The sequence below is a fragment of the Aspergillus oryzae genome, chromosome 3 (assembly GCF_000184455.2).
Source record: "Aspergillus oryzae RIB40 DNA, chromosome 3".
NCBI lineage: Eukaryota > Fungi > Ascomycota > Eurotiomycetes > Eurotiales > Aspergillaceae > Aspergillus > Aspergillus oryzae.
In genome coordinates, this window is record NC_036437.1 from 1198130 (window position 1) to 1216156 (window position 18027).

The 18027-nt window shown below is 50.7% G+C and overlaps 7 protein-coding genes across 7 annotated transcripts; 2 read left to right on the forward strand and 5 right to left on the reverse strand.

The window, feature by feature from the left end:
* Positions 1 to 765: 765 nt before the first annotated feature.
* AO090023000467 (aldehyde dehydrogenase family protein) lies at positions 766 to 2326 on the reverse strand (the record flags this gene model as incomplete). The annotated part of the gene is made up of 2 exons (XM_001820959.3): positions 766 to 2197; positions 2265 to 2326. The coding sequence occupies 2 exons, from the start codon at positions 2324 to 2326 to the stop codon at positions 766 to 768; spliced, it is 1494 nt and encodes a 497-aa protein (XP_001821011.3).
* A 2832-nt stretch (positions 2327 to 5158) lies between these two features.
* AO090023000468 (uncharacterized protein) lies at positions 5159 to 5757 on the reverse strand (the record flags this gene model as incomplete). Its single annotated transcript, XM_023235614.1, has 3 exons — positions 5159 to 5184; positions 5223 to 5350; positions 5405 to 5757. 3 exons carry the CDS (start codon positions 5755 to 5757, stop codon positions 5159 to 5161), a joined length of 507 nt encoding a protein of 168 aa, XP_023090619.1.
* A 744-nt stretch (positions 5758 to 6501) lies between these two features.
* On the reverse strand, positions 6502 to 7323 carry AO090023000469 (pyridoxamine 5'-phosphate oxidase family protein; the record flags this gene model as incomplete). The annotated part of the gene is made up of 2 exons (XM_001820961.3): positions 6502 to 6846; positions 6931 to 7323. The coding sequence occupies 2 exons, from the start codon at positions 7321 to 7323 to the stop codon at positions 6502 to 6504; spliced, it is 738 nt and encodes a 245-aa protein (XP_001821013.1).
* A 713-nt stretch (positions 7324 to 8036) lies between these two features.
* AO090023000470 (acyclic terpene utilization AtuA family protein) lies at positions 8037 to 10049 on the forward strand (the record flags this gene model as incomplete). The annotated part of the gene is made up of 3 exons (XM_001820962.3): positions 8037 to 8064; positions 8130 to 8485; positions 8538 to 10049. The coding sequence occupies 3 exons, from the start codon at positions 8037 to 8039 to the stop codon at positions 10047 to 10049; spliced, it is 1896 nt and encodes a 631-aa protein (XP_001821014.1).
* An 898-nt stretch (positions 10050 to 10947) lies between these two features.
* Positions 10948 to 12688, reverse strand: AO090023000471 (MRX complex nuclease subunit; the record flags this gene model as incomplete). The annotated part of the gene is made up of 3 exons (XM_023235615.1): positions 10948 to 11071; positions 11202 to 12618; positions 12673 to 12688. The coding sequence occupies 3 exons, from the start codon at positions 12686 to 12688 to the stop codon at positions 10948 to 10950; spliced, it is 1557 nt and encodes a 518-aa protein (XP_023090620.1).
* Positions 12689 to 13324: 636 nt separating this feature from the next.
* On the forward strand, positions 13325 to 16758 carry AO090023000472 (F-box and WD domain protein; the record flags this gene model as incomplete). Its single annotated transcript, XM_023235616.1, has 3 exons — positions 13325 to 13563; positions 13618 to 13670; positions 13730 to 16758. The coding sequence occupies 3 exons, from the start codon at positions 13325 to 13327 to the stop codon at positions 16756 to 16758; spliced, it is 3321 nt and encodes a 1106-aa protein (XP_023090621.1).
* A 249-nt stretch (positions 16759 to 17007) lies between these two features.
* Positions 17008 to 17835, reverse strand: AO090023000473 (alpha/beta hydrolase; the record flags this gene model as incomplete). Its single annotated transcript, XM_001820965.1, has 1 exon — positions 17008 to 17835. One exon carries the CDS (start codon positions 17833 to 17835, stop codon positions 17008 to 17010), a length of 828 nt encoding a protein of 275 aa, XP_001821017.1.
* Positions 17836 to 18027: the final 192 nt, after the last annotated feature.

Here is an 18027-nt window from a genome sequence, read left to right on the forward strand (position 1 = left end):
GACTAGTGTCCCCATGGATCGATGCTGGACTGCTGATCGAACTATAATCGAGATCATCGGATGTTAGTGGGTAGGTATCTATGCTTAGCCTCGTTCAGTGAAACGCTATTGTTCGTTACTAGTATATCTGGAATATACGTAGTGGGCCCTTGATGAATAGATTGGTACTTGAGAAAAGAGACGAGAGGATATATCCACTAGAATAAAATATACTTTTAAAAGCAATCAAAGTATGGGGTTTAGAGTTTAATTACCGGATATATTGTCCTAGGTGTATTACCAGATTTACATGGTCGGATGTGGATTCTTACAGGGGGTGTGAATCATGTGCAACGATGCATTGTTTCATGGTTCGGGATATTACTATCATGGTGGTGATGAATCTGGGTTGGAGATGGAGCAGGCCTTTCGGTGTATTATCCCCCGAGATGGATCTCGGGGTGGTTTGACCCGAGGATGTTGACCCCGCGGCGTGGGAATGAATTATGGAGACCACATTCTTTAGCTTCGGTTCATGCACTACCGACAAAGCGGTATGTATTCTTTTTACAGTTTTGTTCTGGAAAGTTTCATGGTCTCTATATTTTATTCTATGTTATTGGTTTCTTTTTCACTGGTCAAGAGCTAATTACGGTTCAAGAAAGTCTTGTAGGTAGTCACAATTTCATCGTGAATTCATATCCTATGTTTACATGAAATGACAAAGATCAAAGGCATCGCCAAAATGGAACTTGTAAGAATATTTCATTATTTCATAACTTTCATTTAAGCAAAGAGAGCGTCGCCCAGGCGGTAGTGCACAGTCTTGACCTGGGTGTAGTTCTCAAGGGCGTAGGAGCCCAGTTCACGGCCAAGACCCGACTCCTTGAAGCCACCGAAGGGAGCCTGGTAGTTGATCATGTTGTAGCAGTTGATCCAGACGGTTCCAGCCCGGAGAGAGTTGGAGACGCGGATGGCAGTGTTAACGTTCTTGGTGTGGACGGCGGCGGCAAGACCGTACGAGGAGCTGTTACCAATCTTGATGGCCTCCTCCTCATCCTTGAACTTCTGGATGGTGACGACGGGGCCGAAGATCTCCTCCTTGGCGATCTTCATGTCGCTGTGGACATCGGTGAAGACGGTAGGCTGGATGAAGTAACCCTCGGTTCCGTGACGCTCACCACCGGTGGCAACGGTAGCACCCTCCTGCTTACCGTGGTTGATGTACTCCATGATGCGGTCAAACTGCAGCTGCGAGACCTGAGGGCCCTGGAAGGTGTCGGCAGTGAAGGGGTTGCCGAGCTTGTTGGCAGCGGCGCGCTCCTTGAAGCGGGCAACGAACTTGTCGTGGATGCCCTCCTGGACCAGGATACGGGAACCGGCGCAGCAGCACTGGCCGTGGTTGAAGAAGATACCGAAGTTGGACCAAGAGATAGCGTTATCGATGTCGGCGTCGTCGAAGACAATGTTAGGGGACTTGCCACCCAGCTCCAGAGTGACCTTCTTCAGGTTGCTCTTGGCGGCGGCCTGGAGAATCATACGACCAACCAGGGTCGAACCGGTGAAGGCAATCTTGTCGATATCCATGTGGCTAGAGATAGCAGCACCGGCGACACGGCCGAAGCCAGAGAGGATGTTAACCACACCAGCGGGGAAGCCAGCTTCCTTGATGAGCTTGGCGGCATAGAGACCAGACAGGGGGGTCTGCTCAGCAGTCTTGAGGACAACGACGTTACCGGCAGCGATGGCAGGTCCAATCTTCCAGGACCACATCAGAAGAGGGAAGTTCCAGGGGATGATCTGACCACAGACACCAATGGGCTCGTGGCGGGTGTAGGTAAGAGACTCAGGGTTGGTGTCAATGGTCTGGCCGTGAATCTTATCGGCCCAGCCACCGTAGTAGCGAAGGCAGCCGGCGGCGGCGGCAACATCGCCCTTAGCCATGGTGAAGGCCTTGCCGTTGTCAAGGGCTTCAATAGCAGCCAGGATGTCGCTATCACGCTCGAAGAGGTCGGCCAGCTTGACGAGGAGGCGGCCACGTTCGGAGGGAGTGACCTTGCTCCACTCACCCTCGAAGGCGGCGCGTGCTGCCTTGACGGCATCTTCGACATCATTCTCGTCCGCCTCCTGGACGGCTACAATCGGCTTCTCGTTGGTGGGGTTGATGGTCTCAAAAGTGCGGCCACTCTTAGCCTTGACGAACTCATTGTTGATGAACCTAAATGGTAACCATATGTCAGCAAGGAGTCTCCGACGCCCATAGCAAGGATAGCTGGATAACATACAGGCCCAAGGGCTGCTCGTATTTGGCCGAGGGGGTCTCGATGGTGGTGAAAAGGTCAGCCATGGTGAGAGAGGATACAAAATAAACGAGAAATGGGGTATCACTAGGAAGGAGAGGGGTGTTGGTATGTGTTAAGGAGAGGGGAGATGAGGAGGAGAAGCAACGGTGCCAGGCAAAGGAGGGGAAATCCCAAGGTATTAATACCTTTCAATTGCAGGGCGAATCGACGGGACCGAATAGGTAAGGAGGGGAAAGGTGGGCAAGGAAAAAAGAAAAAAAAAAAAACAAAAAGGAAATACAAATACAAAAAAGAAAAAAGGATTACCCAAAATAAAATCAAGGAGGGGGAATACGAATCAAATTGACTGGAGAAGCTCAGTGATAACTGACACCGAAGAGGAGGGGAGAAGAGTTGATTACTTCCCAAGTTAGCATGGCCCGTATTTTTACCGGTCAGGTTCAGTAATCCGACTGCCATCCGGGGTCATGATTGGCTGAGGTGCCAGGGCCCGAGGCAGTATTGAAGACCGGGAATCCACTATTACCCCACCGTAGCTGTCTTTCCAGACGATCGTGCGGGGTTCCTCAGGCCAGTCAGCGCTTATCCCCGGCCTCTCTGATCCACTCTCGGTCTCTGGAAATTTGGCACCCTATCCGTTTTGATACAACGTCCCTCTCAGCCATGGATTCCCACCAGCTCTGACGCACCAGTACTTCCGCTCTCCGTTTCCGGATCATCTGCCTCTCCGAGAAATTGCATCATCTCTTTTTTTTTTCCTTTTCTTTTTCTTTTTCTGGTTCCCCCGGTTCACCATGGGCGGTTCATGAAACTCTACTCCAAGATCCACGTGGGGTTATGTATGGTGTTTAAACAAGTTTTTAAGCATTCCAGTACTCATGGTTGCGGAGGAGTTAAGGTGGGCATGTACGTATTGTACATACGAATCAAATAGATACAGGGGAAAGCTGCCCCGCTATATCAGCAGCAGCCCAGTACACCCGCCTGCGAATCTTCAAATACCCCAACATGGCAAAGAGATAGCGCAAATTATGCAGACGCCTGGAGTAGATAGTCGCTAATCACTATGTCTATTGAACTATTCTCCTCATCCGTTTCCTACTGGCGATTAGCTCTAGTCTTGGTATCCAACAAGCGTCTCCAGAAGAAGTCTCACTAATCACGACAAATCAATGGGGCGAAAGTCTTACTGAATGAGGTAAAGATTGGTCCAGACCCGGGGCTATTGGAGACCTTTGCTTGCATCTGGTAGGTCGAAGGAGGAACTAGCATTCCTGCACCTAACAAGGTAGTCCGGGAGATAGTCTGTAGCCTGTACTCAGTACCTTGGTGGTAATGAATGATCTTGTAATAGTCCAGTTGCATAATCGTAACTTAGCTGAACACCAATTGGCGGCGTCTGTCATGAGACATAGTGTTTGACTGGAAGAGTGCCAAGTCCCCTCCGTCTCCACTGGACCGGCTGAACTTCCTTCCTGCCGGCGACTTTTGGACTTTAGCTCTGGAATTCCTTAACGGAAGCATCCCAATGAAACACTTCCGGTCACATGCCCCCTGTCCAATCAACGACCTCGATCATTGCATATGTACCTGTATTAAGGTACCAGTAAGTATACTAGCACTAGTAAGTAGTATAGCAGTGCTGTTATGCGGATGGCCACGTGACCGGTCCAGGAGATAAGAGACGATCACTCCGGGGTGAAATCTATCGCAAACTCCTGGCTGCGACGGCGATGACTGATTGACGTTCACCCAATCAGGTGACCCCGGAGATGCAATCGGGCCGCATCGGAACTATAGTATGCCATTTAAGGGCATGGCTTGCGAGGCTTGCGAGGAAGTCCGAAGGAGGGGTCTGGAACAGCAGAAACAATAGGTAACATGATGCAGCGCTAAGCTTCAAACCATAAGAGGACCAGGGTTCACCCGGTATGCAAATAATCCCCCTAAACAAGCTCCCGTACCTTGAATGCCACCCAGCCATAAACCATCGTCCTCAACAGGTCACGGGTCGCGATAAGTGCATATCGGTAGGGATCTGCATCTTTGCATCTTCATCAAGCGCGTTCACGTCTCAGATCGGACCACCGGGGCTCAGCTCATCCTGCCTCAAAGGATTCTAATCCCCCGCGATCCGATCCTTCCGCCGTACTCTCGGGTTACCGGAGACTATCACGGTATTCGACTCGTACCCAAGGGGGACGGGATTTGAATTCTCACATCATCGCGCATAGGAGGCGCTGTCGGAATGTAACACGAGGAGGGGCTTGACAGTATTTGTTAATGCTGGTAGTTGGGAAGTTTTTTTCCCCTTTGGCCGACATGCCCATGGACAGCAGAGCTTATCCCCGCATCCGACGTCAGCCCCATACTCCTCCTGGTGATCCTCCACAAACCTGTAAAGCTTAAAGAATAGACCATCTGCGTTAACGGAACCATAGACTTTTGACGCAATTTAAACAAGGTATATTCTGGAAGACTTCGAGTCAGTTTCGTCGAGTACCCAACTATCTGTGGTCGGGATTCGACAGATGATACCGTGTAGTGAACCCAGGTTTTATAAATGTCGCAACCCGTTCATCCGATGCTGTGATGACTTCCGCGATCGGCCTGTTGGACGAGATGAAGTGTTGGGTTGACTCCATTAGCTGTGACACGTTCCAATTTTCTTCCTGAGGTAGCATTTATCCGCCCCTTCCTCTCTCGGCTGTCAGTGCTCCCTGAAGCTATCGAAAATGATATGTTTGAGTATATGCTTATATATAGGTATGTATCAAAAGTTCGAGGGCAAAAATAAGTCAATAGTACAATTCATGTACAATTCTATGCTGTGATCGCCTGCGATGAAGCTGGGTACTGACGAGACGCTCCCACTTTTACTGGCCCGAGGATAACGAACCCTCTACGGCCAATAAAGGCCGTATCTACTCAATTACCTACGGACAACCTTAGTAGATGCCAAGCGACATTCAGTGTTGGCTCGAGAGTTGACAAAGTCAGGGTTTGATAAAGTCACTTCAAAGCCGCTGAAAAGGATAAGTTCAACCGCCTCAACACCGAGCATGAAACTAGAGACTTTTCAGCACGACATCTCTTCTTGCAATGTTAGATATTCAACTTACCTGTGGTCCTGGTTACCAACCCCGTACTTCCATGATCCAAACCGGCCTTGAGACAGAATGTTCTTCTCTTGCAGGTATATCAAGATATTGGTCATTGCGCCGTAACGCTCCAGACTGGGAGTGGGATATCCGTGGTCAAAGCGACATACATACGTGCTGACGACCTCGTCATCGGGCTTCAACAAGTCGGTGTTGATAAGGCCCTGGACGCTGTCAGCCAAGAGCGTATTGTGGTTAACGGTTTTGTAGGAGGATTCGGAGACCTCGAGCATGATGCTCGTACCAGTCAGTTGACTTGGGCAAAGCTTCGTTGAGTCAGTCGTCGGAGTACTTGTAGTGAGAGAAGATAACATGCCCGCCTACATCAAATAACTGCACCCATAGTGAGCATTATACTTAAATAAGGTACGGATGATAACTCACAAATCCCTCCAGGGTGGCATCGGTGGACGCAAGACCACCAAGTGTTTCAATGGAGTCAACGATTAACCACGATGCGTTGTTCTGTATTGATATCCATTAGTGACTGGCTATTATACCTTGTATGCTGTCTTTTCCCCTTCACGGTCGCTATAATGGAGCATACCAATTGCTGAAGGCGTTTTGCGGCCCCCAAGCCTGTAGGTCCGGCACCGATAACCAGAACATCCACTTCACTAACAGCTGTGTCAACTTATCTCAATGAGGTAGTGATGTCTGGCCCGCATACATTTGGTTTCCGGTTATGGTCATCTGAATAAGTAAAATATCTGAATAAGTAAAATGTGAAATGAGCACTGACGGGATAAAATGGATGATACAGTCCATTTGAGCTCAGCAAACCGAGTAGGTGAGAGGTATCAGTCGGATCGTGTTTAAGTTAATCTCGGTCGGCCCAAGATACTGGAGTCCTGCTATAATATTGATTGCACATCATGATGAACTAAGCAGACCTGAATTCGAAAGTCATATCCCTTGCGACCAAAACAGAAGAAAAGAAAAGGATTTATAGAGAGGAGAGAGAGATAATCGCAAGAAAACTCCCATCGAGACAATAGCGTCAATCGTGTACATATAATCTCCATCCCTACAATTGACACATTGTCATAACAATCTATCTATATATATCCAGCCCATTGCAGGATCGCCATACCCACAAACAAAAGCAAGATTGAAGTCTTCGTCATCTCCAACTCATCTCGATGACGGTTCATCCAACCGGCCAACTGTGCCCGCCATACACTCTTGTGGTTATCTCTCAATGCGGAATGAAGACCCGGAAGCCCATCTAGACTACTAGAGTTGCACTCTTGCTGATACGCGCGCATCTGACCCGCACTCACCTTTTTACCGGCCCAATAGCCCATAGTCTCGCGGTCTTTGAGATATGGTTTCACTTCGTCGGTCTCAGGGTCATGAGTCAAAGCTAGCTGTGGCACCCCGTACCCACACGAGGTTTGGACCTGCAAGCTATCAGTATACAGGATATGAAATATGCGACAATTAATGCAGAAGCAAGGGAGAGCTATAACTGAAAAATAACGAACCTTAAAAACATCCATACGGATAATGGCACGAGCGCCTGTGACATTTTTGCCTCCCATGCGCTCCAAGTATTGAGGAAACTCGGGCTCGTTCCATTCAATAACGGAGCCGGTGCAGAAAAGTCGCAGAATGCGCGGTGTCTTGTCAAAAGAGCAGAACATCACAGTAATACGACCATTTTCTCGTATATGGCTAATCGTCTCGTTGCCAGAACCCGTCGCATCCACGTAAGCTGCTTCATTAGGGCCCAAAATTGCGAAAGAAGCGTCTGGGAGGCCTTTCGGGGACAGGTTCACGTGGCGACCACGCAGAGGCGCCGAAGCCACGAAGAAGACGCTCTGGCGTAAAGCCCAGTCGCGAATATCATCTGAGATGGATTCATAGTATTGGACCATTGCTAGTGAATCAGAAGGGAAATTAGTGGCGATGTCGGTGAGAGATGACAAGGTTGCCGAAGTTAACCCTCTCCATGCCGCCAAATATATGTGACTCAGTGGGTTCGGAGTCCATGTCTAACTCCGATCGCTCGTCTCCGAGCGGTATGCTGACTTTCTACATGTAAGCATCATGGCGCGATACGGATATGATCCCTGTATATTATGATAAATGGATCGAACATGAAGCGATGAATGAAATTTCCCAGTTATCAACTTGAACACTCCTACTAATACATAGCATGTTCTGAGGGCTTCCTGCCCCCGTGACCCACCCCGAATCTAATGTGTTATCCACATGTGATATCATGAACTAACCACAACAAGCAAGAGCTGAACAACTCTGCATAACTTATGCCTCTCAATGCCCCGGTAAAGCTTCGATTCAGATACATCAATTGAGCTGTTCTCCGCTTATTGTAGCCTGCATCATTCCGCTACCCTTTATTGAACAGAACAATACATCGGTCCAGTGAACCCCGCATCTCCGAACCGACAACCGAAAGACCTCCTCGGCCATTGCATAGTTTGGTTGATCGACAACTAGATTCACTAGTGGGAAGATGGACCACTTGGTGACCTTAAAGCATTCAAGTACCCATCAATTACTTTTGGCTGGGAAATTTCTTCACGACTTGTTCACGTAGTAGATAGATACATCCTTCACAAACATCATGACTTCTCGTCCAGTTCGCATTGCAGGTCGGTTACAATAACTAGAATCATCCCTTTCTAATAAGAGACGACATTGACTGAGCCACCTACAGGTGCTTCCGGCTCTGCGTCCGACCGTCGACATGCAATCACCGAGTTCGCTCGTAACTACCCTCAAGACCCCGTCGACGTCATCATCGCCGACTTCATGAGCGAGGCCAACATGGTCACGGGGGCAGCACGACGGATAGATCAAGATAAAGCCCAGGGGGGAGCTGGTAATAGCATGTCGGCGATGCCGGCGAGCGCACCGGGGTATGAGCCTGCATTTCTTTTAGCTCTGGAGCCGGCCCTGGAGGATTTGGCCAAGCATGGTATCAAAGTGGCGGTCAACGCGGGAAATGCAGATACGGAAGGGCTTTATAAAGTGGTAACACAAATGGTCAAGGCCAAGGGCTTAAATCTTAAGGTACGTCCGTTATTAGAGTACTCTGCACATTGCATGTATTGATATACTCCAGGTGGCTTGGGTCTCCGGCGACGAGGTACTTCCAACAGTGAAAACAGCTTTATCTACGGGTAAATCAACATTCAAAAACGTCTATACAGGCGAGACTCTTTCCGACTGGAATTTCGAGCCAATTTATGCCCAGTGTTACCTAGGAGGCCTGGGGATTGCCGCAGCCTTGTCTCAAGGGGCTGATATTGTTCTGTGCGGACGAGTGTCAGATGCATCCCCTGTTATTGGAGCTGCGTACTGGTATCATGGGTGGAACCGCAGTGATCTCGATCAGTTGGCCAATGCATTCGTTGCTGGACATCTCATAGAATGTAGCAACTATGTATGTGGAGGCAATTTCACGGGTTTCAAGACGCTGGAGAAAGTCGGCAGTAATGGCTGGCGTAATATCGGTTATCCCATTGCAGAAATTTCAGCGGATGGAAAGGTGGTTATCACAATGCAATCGTCTGCTCCCGGCGGCGCTGTTACCGTCGACACCTGTTCCTCCCAACTTCTATACGAAATCCAGGGCCCTTGGTACTACAACTCCGATGTTACCGCTGTGCTAACGGACATCCACTTCGAACAAGTCGGTAGCAACCGCGTGGCCCTGCACGGCGTCCGGTCTGCACCACCTCCACCAACGACCAAGGTCGGCATCACAGCCCGTGGCGGTTTTCAAGCAGAGGCTTCATGGTTTCTGGTGGGACTAGATATTGAGGCGAAGGCACGAATGCTGGAGGAGCAGATTCGCCACCTACTCGCACCATATTCATCCAACTACACAGCTCTCGAGTTCACCACACTGGGTTCAGCGCCAGATGACCCTCGAGACCAAAATAGCGCCACCGTCACCTTTCGAATTGTTGCCCAAGCTCGTAACGCAGAAGATCTAGCCCCAAATAACTTTCTCCGCCATATCTTCGACAATATCATGCAAGGCTATCCCGGCGCAACTTTCCACCTCGACGCACGACAGGGCTTCCCAAAGCCCATATATGAGTATTATGTTAGTCTTCTACCCCAAGCAGATGTGAAGCATCGTGTCCATCTCCCATGGAAGAATCAAGTGCTGGACATCCCTCCACCGCCCACGACTCAAGAGTTCCCGCCTCGTCAACCCTCACAGGCGATTACGGAGCCCCCTGCCAACCGCGACCTAGATTTCGGGCCAACAACCCGAGGCCCCCTAGGATGGATTGTCCATGCCCGATCGGGCGACAAGGGACCCGATGCGAACTGCGGATTCTGGGTTCGCCATAGCGATGAATACCTTTGGTTACGTTCGCTGCTCTCCATTCCAAAGGCGCAGGAGCTTCTAGGAGAGGAATACCGGTCCAACCCCAAGCTACAGATCGAGCGATTCGAGCTTCCAAACCTCCGTGGTGTACACTTCTTGTTCCGAAACCTCCTCGACCGGGGCGTTGGCGCGACAACTACAGTCGACTTTCTGGGGAAGAATGTCGCCGAGTATCTGCGGGCAAAATGGGTGGATCTGCCTGTCAAGTTCTTGAACCGTGGCAAACTGTAGTTGTCCGTCACTATCTGTAGAGTAGCTTTCTTGGTCTCTAAAGCTAGGTATATTGAAACACAGGCGTCCATCTTGCGGATAATTAGGGAAGACGCTTTTCTTGGCATTGATTGAAATTATCCCATATTGTACATACAACGCCATGAATGCAAATGTCATAAATTGCCGAAAATGCCCACGAATGAAAGACATGTATTCTCCTCCTTCTAGCCTGCTGGCGAGGGAGTCTACCTCCTTCTGGAGGCTGGCGCAGACTCGAAGGCATCGCTGTCATCATCAATTTCCTCGCTCAGCACACTCGTAGCTCGAGTCTTCCGACCCAGCCTCGTCGACCTCGAAGTGGTCTGGCTCCCGCGAGCACTAATCTGGGAACCGGTAAAATCCAACGTCATCTGGGTTTGTTTGCCTCGTGTCGTTGCAGACCTACGCGTAGCGGTTCCTCCTATAGTATTCGACGATGGCGCCGGGGATGGCGCGGTCCGTCCACGACGCTGGGTGCTGGCCGTCGAGGGCGCTGCTTTGCGGCTTCGGGTCGATGGTTGCTTAACAAATAGAGATTGAGAATCATCGTCCTCATCAACATCAGAGAGCGCTTGAGCTGCGGGAGGGGCTTCATCTTCGTCGTCATCGTCCAGCATGATGACATCATCTTCCTCATCTTCATCGTCCGATATGGCTTTTTTCCGTCCTCTAGTCGTTTTAGCGGGCGCCGTTTTTTTGGGTGCCGTTGATGTGGTCTTCGCGGTGGCGGCTGCTTTGCGAGTAGTTGTAGTAGCGACTGCTCTTCCTCCACGACCTCGGCCCCGACCACGAGTAGACGTTGCTTTCGTAGTGGCAGGTCCTGTGCCATCCTCTGCAGCATCTTCTTCATTGGGATCACCCTCGTTATCTGAATGTATCAGCGCTCCGGGTTGGTCTTCCCAGACGCCGTCGAATTCACTGTCCCAGCCATCTGGTTTAGGCTTGAATCGCTTCTTCCCTCGTGACCTCTTCTTGATGCCTCGAGAGAACATGTCTTCCATCTGATCTCGATACTTATTCATGGCCTGTTGCAGCGAGCTCTGCGCCTCTTCCTCGTCGTCCATGACATCATTGTCACGATCAAGGGCCATAAGGTGTTTAATTTGACTTTCTAAAGATTCATTCACGAACATCTCCATGGCGTGCTTGTCGTCTTTGTCGATGAATTGGGCCACAGCGTCCCCGAATGAATTCTGTGGAAGAATGCTCAACGATTGGGCGGAGAGGAATTCGCGCACCAATTGTTCAACCTTCACCGTGTCCAGCGTCGAGAGTTGGGAGACTGCGGTTGCATCGACGTCATCATCTTTCTTGCGGTTTGCTGCGTTCTTTTTCTTCCGGTAGAATTGTACAACATCGTTCACATTTGCGACCTTGCCTACGAAACGATTGGAAAACCGCTGAGGATTCTCGCAATCATAGCTACCTCCCTCTGGTGTGGAGATCTCCACACGCAGTCTCACTAGTGGCAAGGGCACCTCTAACTCCTCTTCTTCTTCCACATCTTCCTGCATTGCCAGCCATTCAGCCTTCGCTTGTTCTATGAGCTCCTCAACGATCGTCATTAGAAAACGGGTGACTTCAGTGCGGTTGTTTTCTTTCCGAGCCAACTTCTGAGCCCCCTTCTCTTCTGAGAGGACAATTTCTTTCATGACAAAGGGTCGCACGGTCTTCAGTGGGATAGGCTCGCATTTGAAATCGCGCCCGGTGATACTGACGATAGACACTTGTTTTGTTACTGCCTCTCCGGGAACGAGTGATGTCGCCACAGAAGACCCCGGTTGCATGACGTGAAATTTGGTTTCAGGATTCAATTTAGGATTGATCAAGCACTCGTGTTCGTGGCCCCAGATTACGAGATCAAGAAACTCCGGGAGAAAGTTTTCAGGGAGGTATCCAGTCTCTGTATAAGCGTGGTGATTCTGGTGGACACATATCAAGTTGAACCAGTCCTCTTTCTGAACCGAAGGCTGGTAGAACTTGACCTTTCCGTCGCGGAATGTACGGAATAATCGTTCATCTCGGACGTTACTCATACCGTACAATGCTAATTTGGTCCGGCCCTTCTGAAGTAGGACCGGTTTCACCTGAATGTTATCGGACTCAGGCGTCCGTCCATAATAGTTGAGTAGTCCGGAAACCTGGAGTATGTCCAACGCCGCCAAATGGCCCTCTCCGGAGGGATCATCATGGTTGCCATGGATAGAGAAGATAGGAATAGCCACATTGATGTCAAGATCTTCGTAATTCACATGGTTGAACGCCCCTTGGAAGTTTTCGCTGGCGTCACTGAGCAATTCCAGCTCACAGGGCTTATCGCCCAGACAGTTCATCCTGATCGAGCGCATTACTTGGTACATTGATTTTCGAGAAGGCTTGTTCTCGTGAAAGAGATCGCCTGCGAGGAGCACCATGTCGACATCACGCTCTCGGGCTAGGCACATCACCTCATGGAAACTCTTCCAACTGTCATCACCCCGGATGGGGTCTCGTTCGTTGTACCCGACATGGTTGTCGGTTGCAACGAGAATGCGGATTGTTTCCGCGTCTGATCTTGTTACTTAGTTTGTCCGAGCAATATAAAATAAAATCGTCTACTTACCACCAAGATCGGGCATTATCAAAGGTCACTTCGATCCGCATGAGGTGAAATGGTCGAGGAAGGTGGGTATTGTGATGCGGACGGGCCACTATTAAATGGCGATTCCGTCAGGCTGTACTCAATGGGCGGGTGTTGCCTGGAAAAACAAGCCGCTGGATAGGTCCAATAACAGGAGATTATCCACGGTGTTTGTGCAGGGTGTGATGCATGCTTAATTAATCCACAGTAGATCTGGTCGAAATTACCAGCAAATTGAAGATATTTGGGTAATATTACTAACAATTGATATGCAATTCCGATTTGCCTCCGCGGCGCGTCTTCACGTGAGAGGGACGCGAAAAGGCCGTGACGAATCAGAGGGTTCGCCCGTGACACATTCCCCCTCCGAAATCCGAACGTCGATTCTCATTCAGTCCCTCTTTTTATTACCTTTACGACTACTTTTTAATCTCCCCTTCCATCATATCTCTCTTTCCCCGCTTTCCGACTGTATAGATTTCTTTCCCTTATCGTTCGCATTCTCGACCGCATAGAGCGTCCTTCTCGCGCCATCATCTCTTCTCCTCCTTCGTCCTGATATTGCCCGACTGACCCAGAATCTGGCCTGGTTCAGTCGCCTCCGTTGATCCCGTTAACCCCGCGAGACCTTTTTATGCAATCCGAGCCTGCTGCAGTTTCTGAGCGCACTTCTCCTACAGATTCGCCCCCCAGAGAGTCTTTCCGCAATACCCAGCATGGACATGTTCTCGATGGCGACTATCAAGTCTCTGGTCCTTCCCATGAGGCCAGAGACTTCGAAGGCGTCTCTGACTCACTTCGCCTGTCGCCCTTGAACCAGGCGAAGACTGACGATCCAGTCCCCGCATCACCGGTTCTCGACCGTGTTAGTCAGTACGAGAATGCGATGGCGCAGTCGCCTTACAGACAAACAGATCTAAGCTTCAGAGTAACTCCCTCGTCTACTCAGTCGCATCTGTCGCTGGACGCATTTCCAAATGGTATGTCGCCGTTGGTAACCTTTCTCGTCAATCACCCGTCTAACACTATGGACTGGCAGAGGTTTTAACGCACATCCTCTCGCACCTGCCACCGCCGGCACTGTCATCTATGGCATTGGTGTCGCGCCGGTTTCACACCCTCGTCACAACTCCCCATGCCTGGAGAATAGCATTTTCGCGCTACTTTCCTGGACCTTATGTCGCAGAAAATGGCACTAGCCTATCTGAGACTAACGCACCCGAGAGGGTCACCTCAGATAAGCGCTTCTTTTCCCGCCTCACCGCGTTGGCGTCATGGAGGTCTGAGTATATTCTACGGACCCGCTTGCTGAGGTCACTTGCCCGAGGCAAGCCGGCGCAGTTCGACCCTGCCAAAAAGAGTGGCACAGTTCGTTCTGTAAATATGCGCAATGGCAGCGCAGTTGTCACGTACACTTCCCAGCTCTTGTACCCTGTCAGTCATCTCGCGGCATCTTTCGGGACCGAGGTGACCAAGAAGCAGCCTCTTTTCATCCATGGGGCATCAGAGCAAGGCATCGCATCTGCCAGCGATCCTTCCTCGGTCAAGGTTGGAACTTGGGGTTTGTCTGACCATCAGCTGTTTCGCCATTTCGCGGATCTATTCCCTGGTGAAGCGGAATATGGTCTTGGCTCTGGAAACATGGTCGGCCTACCGAATCGCATGGACGTTAGCCAGCCTTACGGAATGATCTACGGCGAGGGATGCCCTCAAGGACGCCCCTATTTTATCTCAACCATGGAGCAACGCGGGCGATTCTTGGGTCTCACTGAGTCCACCTCACAGCCACAGTTGGGCATTCCTACTCTCAATCTGATCACGAATGCGGTCACCGCTGTATGGATCGCCAAATCCTCCAATGTACTGAAAATGACTGGGGGATTGGTCGCAATGATGTCCGGTACCTCCTCCGGAGTCCTTACGGCCTACGCAATCGGGCCTCATCCCACGTATGAACAGCGATTCGAAAGAGGCCAGGTGACTGCCAGATGGGTTCTCTGTCCGGGAGTTCCCATCATTGCGATTGCGGTCGACAACGATTATTCTACCAAGCGTCACGCCCGTCGACGCATCTGGGCAACCGTTCTTAATGCCTTGGGTGAAGTTTTCTACCTTTCAGACATGCCGCGCCAGCCTGAACCTCCGTCGGCTAAGATGAGCCCTGAACAGGTTGATACTCTGGCGTGGAAGACCGGCAGGAGTGTCCGTTGGGAGCTTTTGGAATTGAGTCGCCGCACCGCTAGGCCCGACCCCTACAGTCGGGAACCGGTTGACGGCAGCTACAGCCCGAGGTCGTCGTCAGATTCGATGAAGCTTGATGAGAATCAGCTTATTGCTGAGACCAAGGAGATTGAGCAGTTCATGTCATTTAAACCGAAACACTTCCGGAAGGTTTGTGAGGGCTGGGACATGAGACGCGAAATGCAAGTCGACTTCGCTGGCGACGATAGCCACGGAGCCGGTGAGTCCGTTATCGTCATTGCTCGTGGTGTAGGCGAAGATGAGAAGGCCTCGATTCGCAGATACACTAGAAAATTGACGAAGGTCGAAATGCCATCGTCGCATTTCGGGACGTATCAAGTTGGCGAAAGTATGGCTTCCTCTCTATTCGGTGGGCCTGTGGAATTTCCGTCTCTATCTTCAGCCGTCAATACACCAAGCGTGCCACCTTCGCGAGCCTCCAGTCGTATGGGTGAAACAGTTTGCTCCGCCGCAAATACGGAATGGCGTATCTCAGATTTTGTCTTCGGCGATCACAAGTCGATTGAAATCACAACAAGCGCATTGGACGTCTCGACATATGCTGTACTGACTCCTGACGAGGATCCTCTCCTCGGAATGTCCGGAAGCTCGACACTTTCCTCCGGTCTGTCGTCTCCAATGCCGCACATGAAGCAGCCCTCGGCAAATTCAGAAATTCCCGGCCAACGTGGGCGCTACATGGCTGTTGGGACTGCTACCGGAGGGGTCTTTGTCTGGGATATGCGCGCTCCCACGGCGAAGAACTCGGAGATTATCAACTCCGTCAATCCGATCCGCATCATCCAAACTGACTCTCCTCAAGTGTCCTGTGTCGCTCTTACGTCACTGTACGTCGTGCACGGCGGCAATGACGGGCTTGTACAAGCTTGGGATCCTCTTGCATCATCTACTCGACCTGTCCGAACCATCAATTCGCGCTTTTCTTCCCGTGCACGTCGTCGACTAGTGCAGGCGGAGGCTTCCATCCAGGGAGTTGGGAACAATTTTTATGCCAGTGGGGCCATATGCCTAGACCCCGATCCTACGGTCTTAAGGGGAATGGTTGCCCTAGGGTCCCACTTGCGCTACTGGTCCTACAGCTCCGGCGCTGCTGATCAGTATAAGACGAGCAAGCGTCGGTTCCGCCGCGGCCGTCGGGGCAGCAATTCTACCCCCGAGGGTCAACGATTCAACAGCAGCGGTCGAGGAGCTCTCCAAGACTTCATCGAGGATGAACAGGCGGAGATGAAACGACAAGAAAAAGCCGATCGCAAGGAAAAGGCGCACCTCAGCAACCGATTCGGTATCGATCTGCTGGGGCCCGATGTGGACGAAGAGCAGCTTCTCGCTTACGCCCAACTCCTGAGTGAGGAGGCCTTCGCTAGTGAAGCGCAGAAACGGGGCGATATCGTGCCCAGCTCCATGGCTAGCTCCACCTCTAGTGACACTATCGGGCGGAACGATAGCTCAGTCGCCGCGGACGAATTTTCATCCTCTTCGTCTCCATACGAGCAGCCTGTTGACGACGAATTTGCTCCTGACATCGCCGAAGCGATTCGCTTGAGTCTTCTTGACGAGGGGCCTGGGTCGTTTGAGCAGTACCCTGACATTCCCATCAAGTACGCCAAGGGATCTCAATCGAGCTCTCACAGCTTCTCACCGGCAGAAGTCGTCGCTGGGAGCAGTCGCCAGCAAGAGATGGATGACCTGGAGCTTGCCATCCAACTCAGTCTTGCCGATAGCCAGCCGCAGGAGCAACCAGACGAGTTCCCATCGCTTCCGTGGGGCGAATCTGACAAGGGGAAGGGGAAGGGTCGAGCTTTGTAATTGGTTACATTGTACATTTGCTTTCGGTTTAGTCATTGTATCTATTTATTTTCGACCATGCTATCATACTTTTAATATGCAGTTCGAGATTTATGTATAGAATGTGGGACCTGTGAAAGCAATTCGGAGATTAGCTACTTCTAAGGCCATTGCAACTATGGAGTATAAGCAAATCTATTTAATCCTATCCTTTAACACTACAGCTGAGAACTCCTTAAGATGAATCCATACTTTCATCAATATAACCATCTACAACCCACCCCTCCAATCCCTGACAATCCCATCAACAACCCCCACCATCTCCCCAACATTCGTCAAAAAAACACTATGACAAGCCTCAAACCCCAAAACCCTAACCTCAACTCCCTCCCCTTTAACCCCCTCAAGCATCAGATCCTGAAACCCCTTCGGCACAGCATAATCCCTCTCCGTCCGAACATAAGTAACAGGACACCGTCGCCACACATTCCCACCCGTCTTCTCCCTAAGCACCCTCACCGGAAACCTCACCAAACGCTCCACACACCTCTCTACCGTCCCCTCGTCCAGACCCCCATAAAACCACAACCCGGGATCCCGGGGCATTGTCAACCCATCTTCATCATCGTCCATGTACTGGGCCCAGAGATCCTCGTTGACGCCGGCTTTATCCATGATGGTTTGGATTGAGGATCCGGGTGGCAGGATGTAGGCGCTGAGGTAGAGGAGGTGGAATATTCCTCCTTTTTGGTTTCGTTTCTCTTCGGGGTTGGAAGTGGGAATAGAAGTTGGGGGCTCGGAGGTGGAAGTGACGGGGTATATGTAGTCTTGGGCTGCGTCGGTGCCGACGCAGCCGCCGTAGGAGTGCATGACCAGGAGGATTTGTTTCCCGGCTGTGGTGAGGGAGTGCAGGGTTTGGCGGATTAGGGAGACGTCGTCGGTGAAGGTTGCTGTTGGGGGGGACTTGCCGGTGCAGGTGGGTAGGTGTGGACAGTGGACTTCGAAGCCTGCGTTTTTCAGGGCTGTGGTGTAGGGTTCGTAGTGGGTGGGTGTGTGCCAGGCACCGTGGATGAGGAGGATTGTTGGGTTTTGGGACATTTTCGGTTTGTTTGAGGTTTTGTTTAGGATATTTTGCTTAGTTGGAGATATATTGTTTGCGGTATGGGTGGATGTCTATGTGGTAGGTATGGATATATATACTTCGGATGTGCAGGTTATGTTGCCCTAGATCACTCATAGTTATGATATTAGTGCTGACGGTCCAAAATTATAGTAGTAGATTGGCTTTCA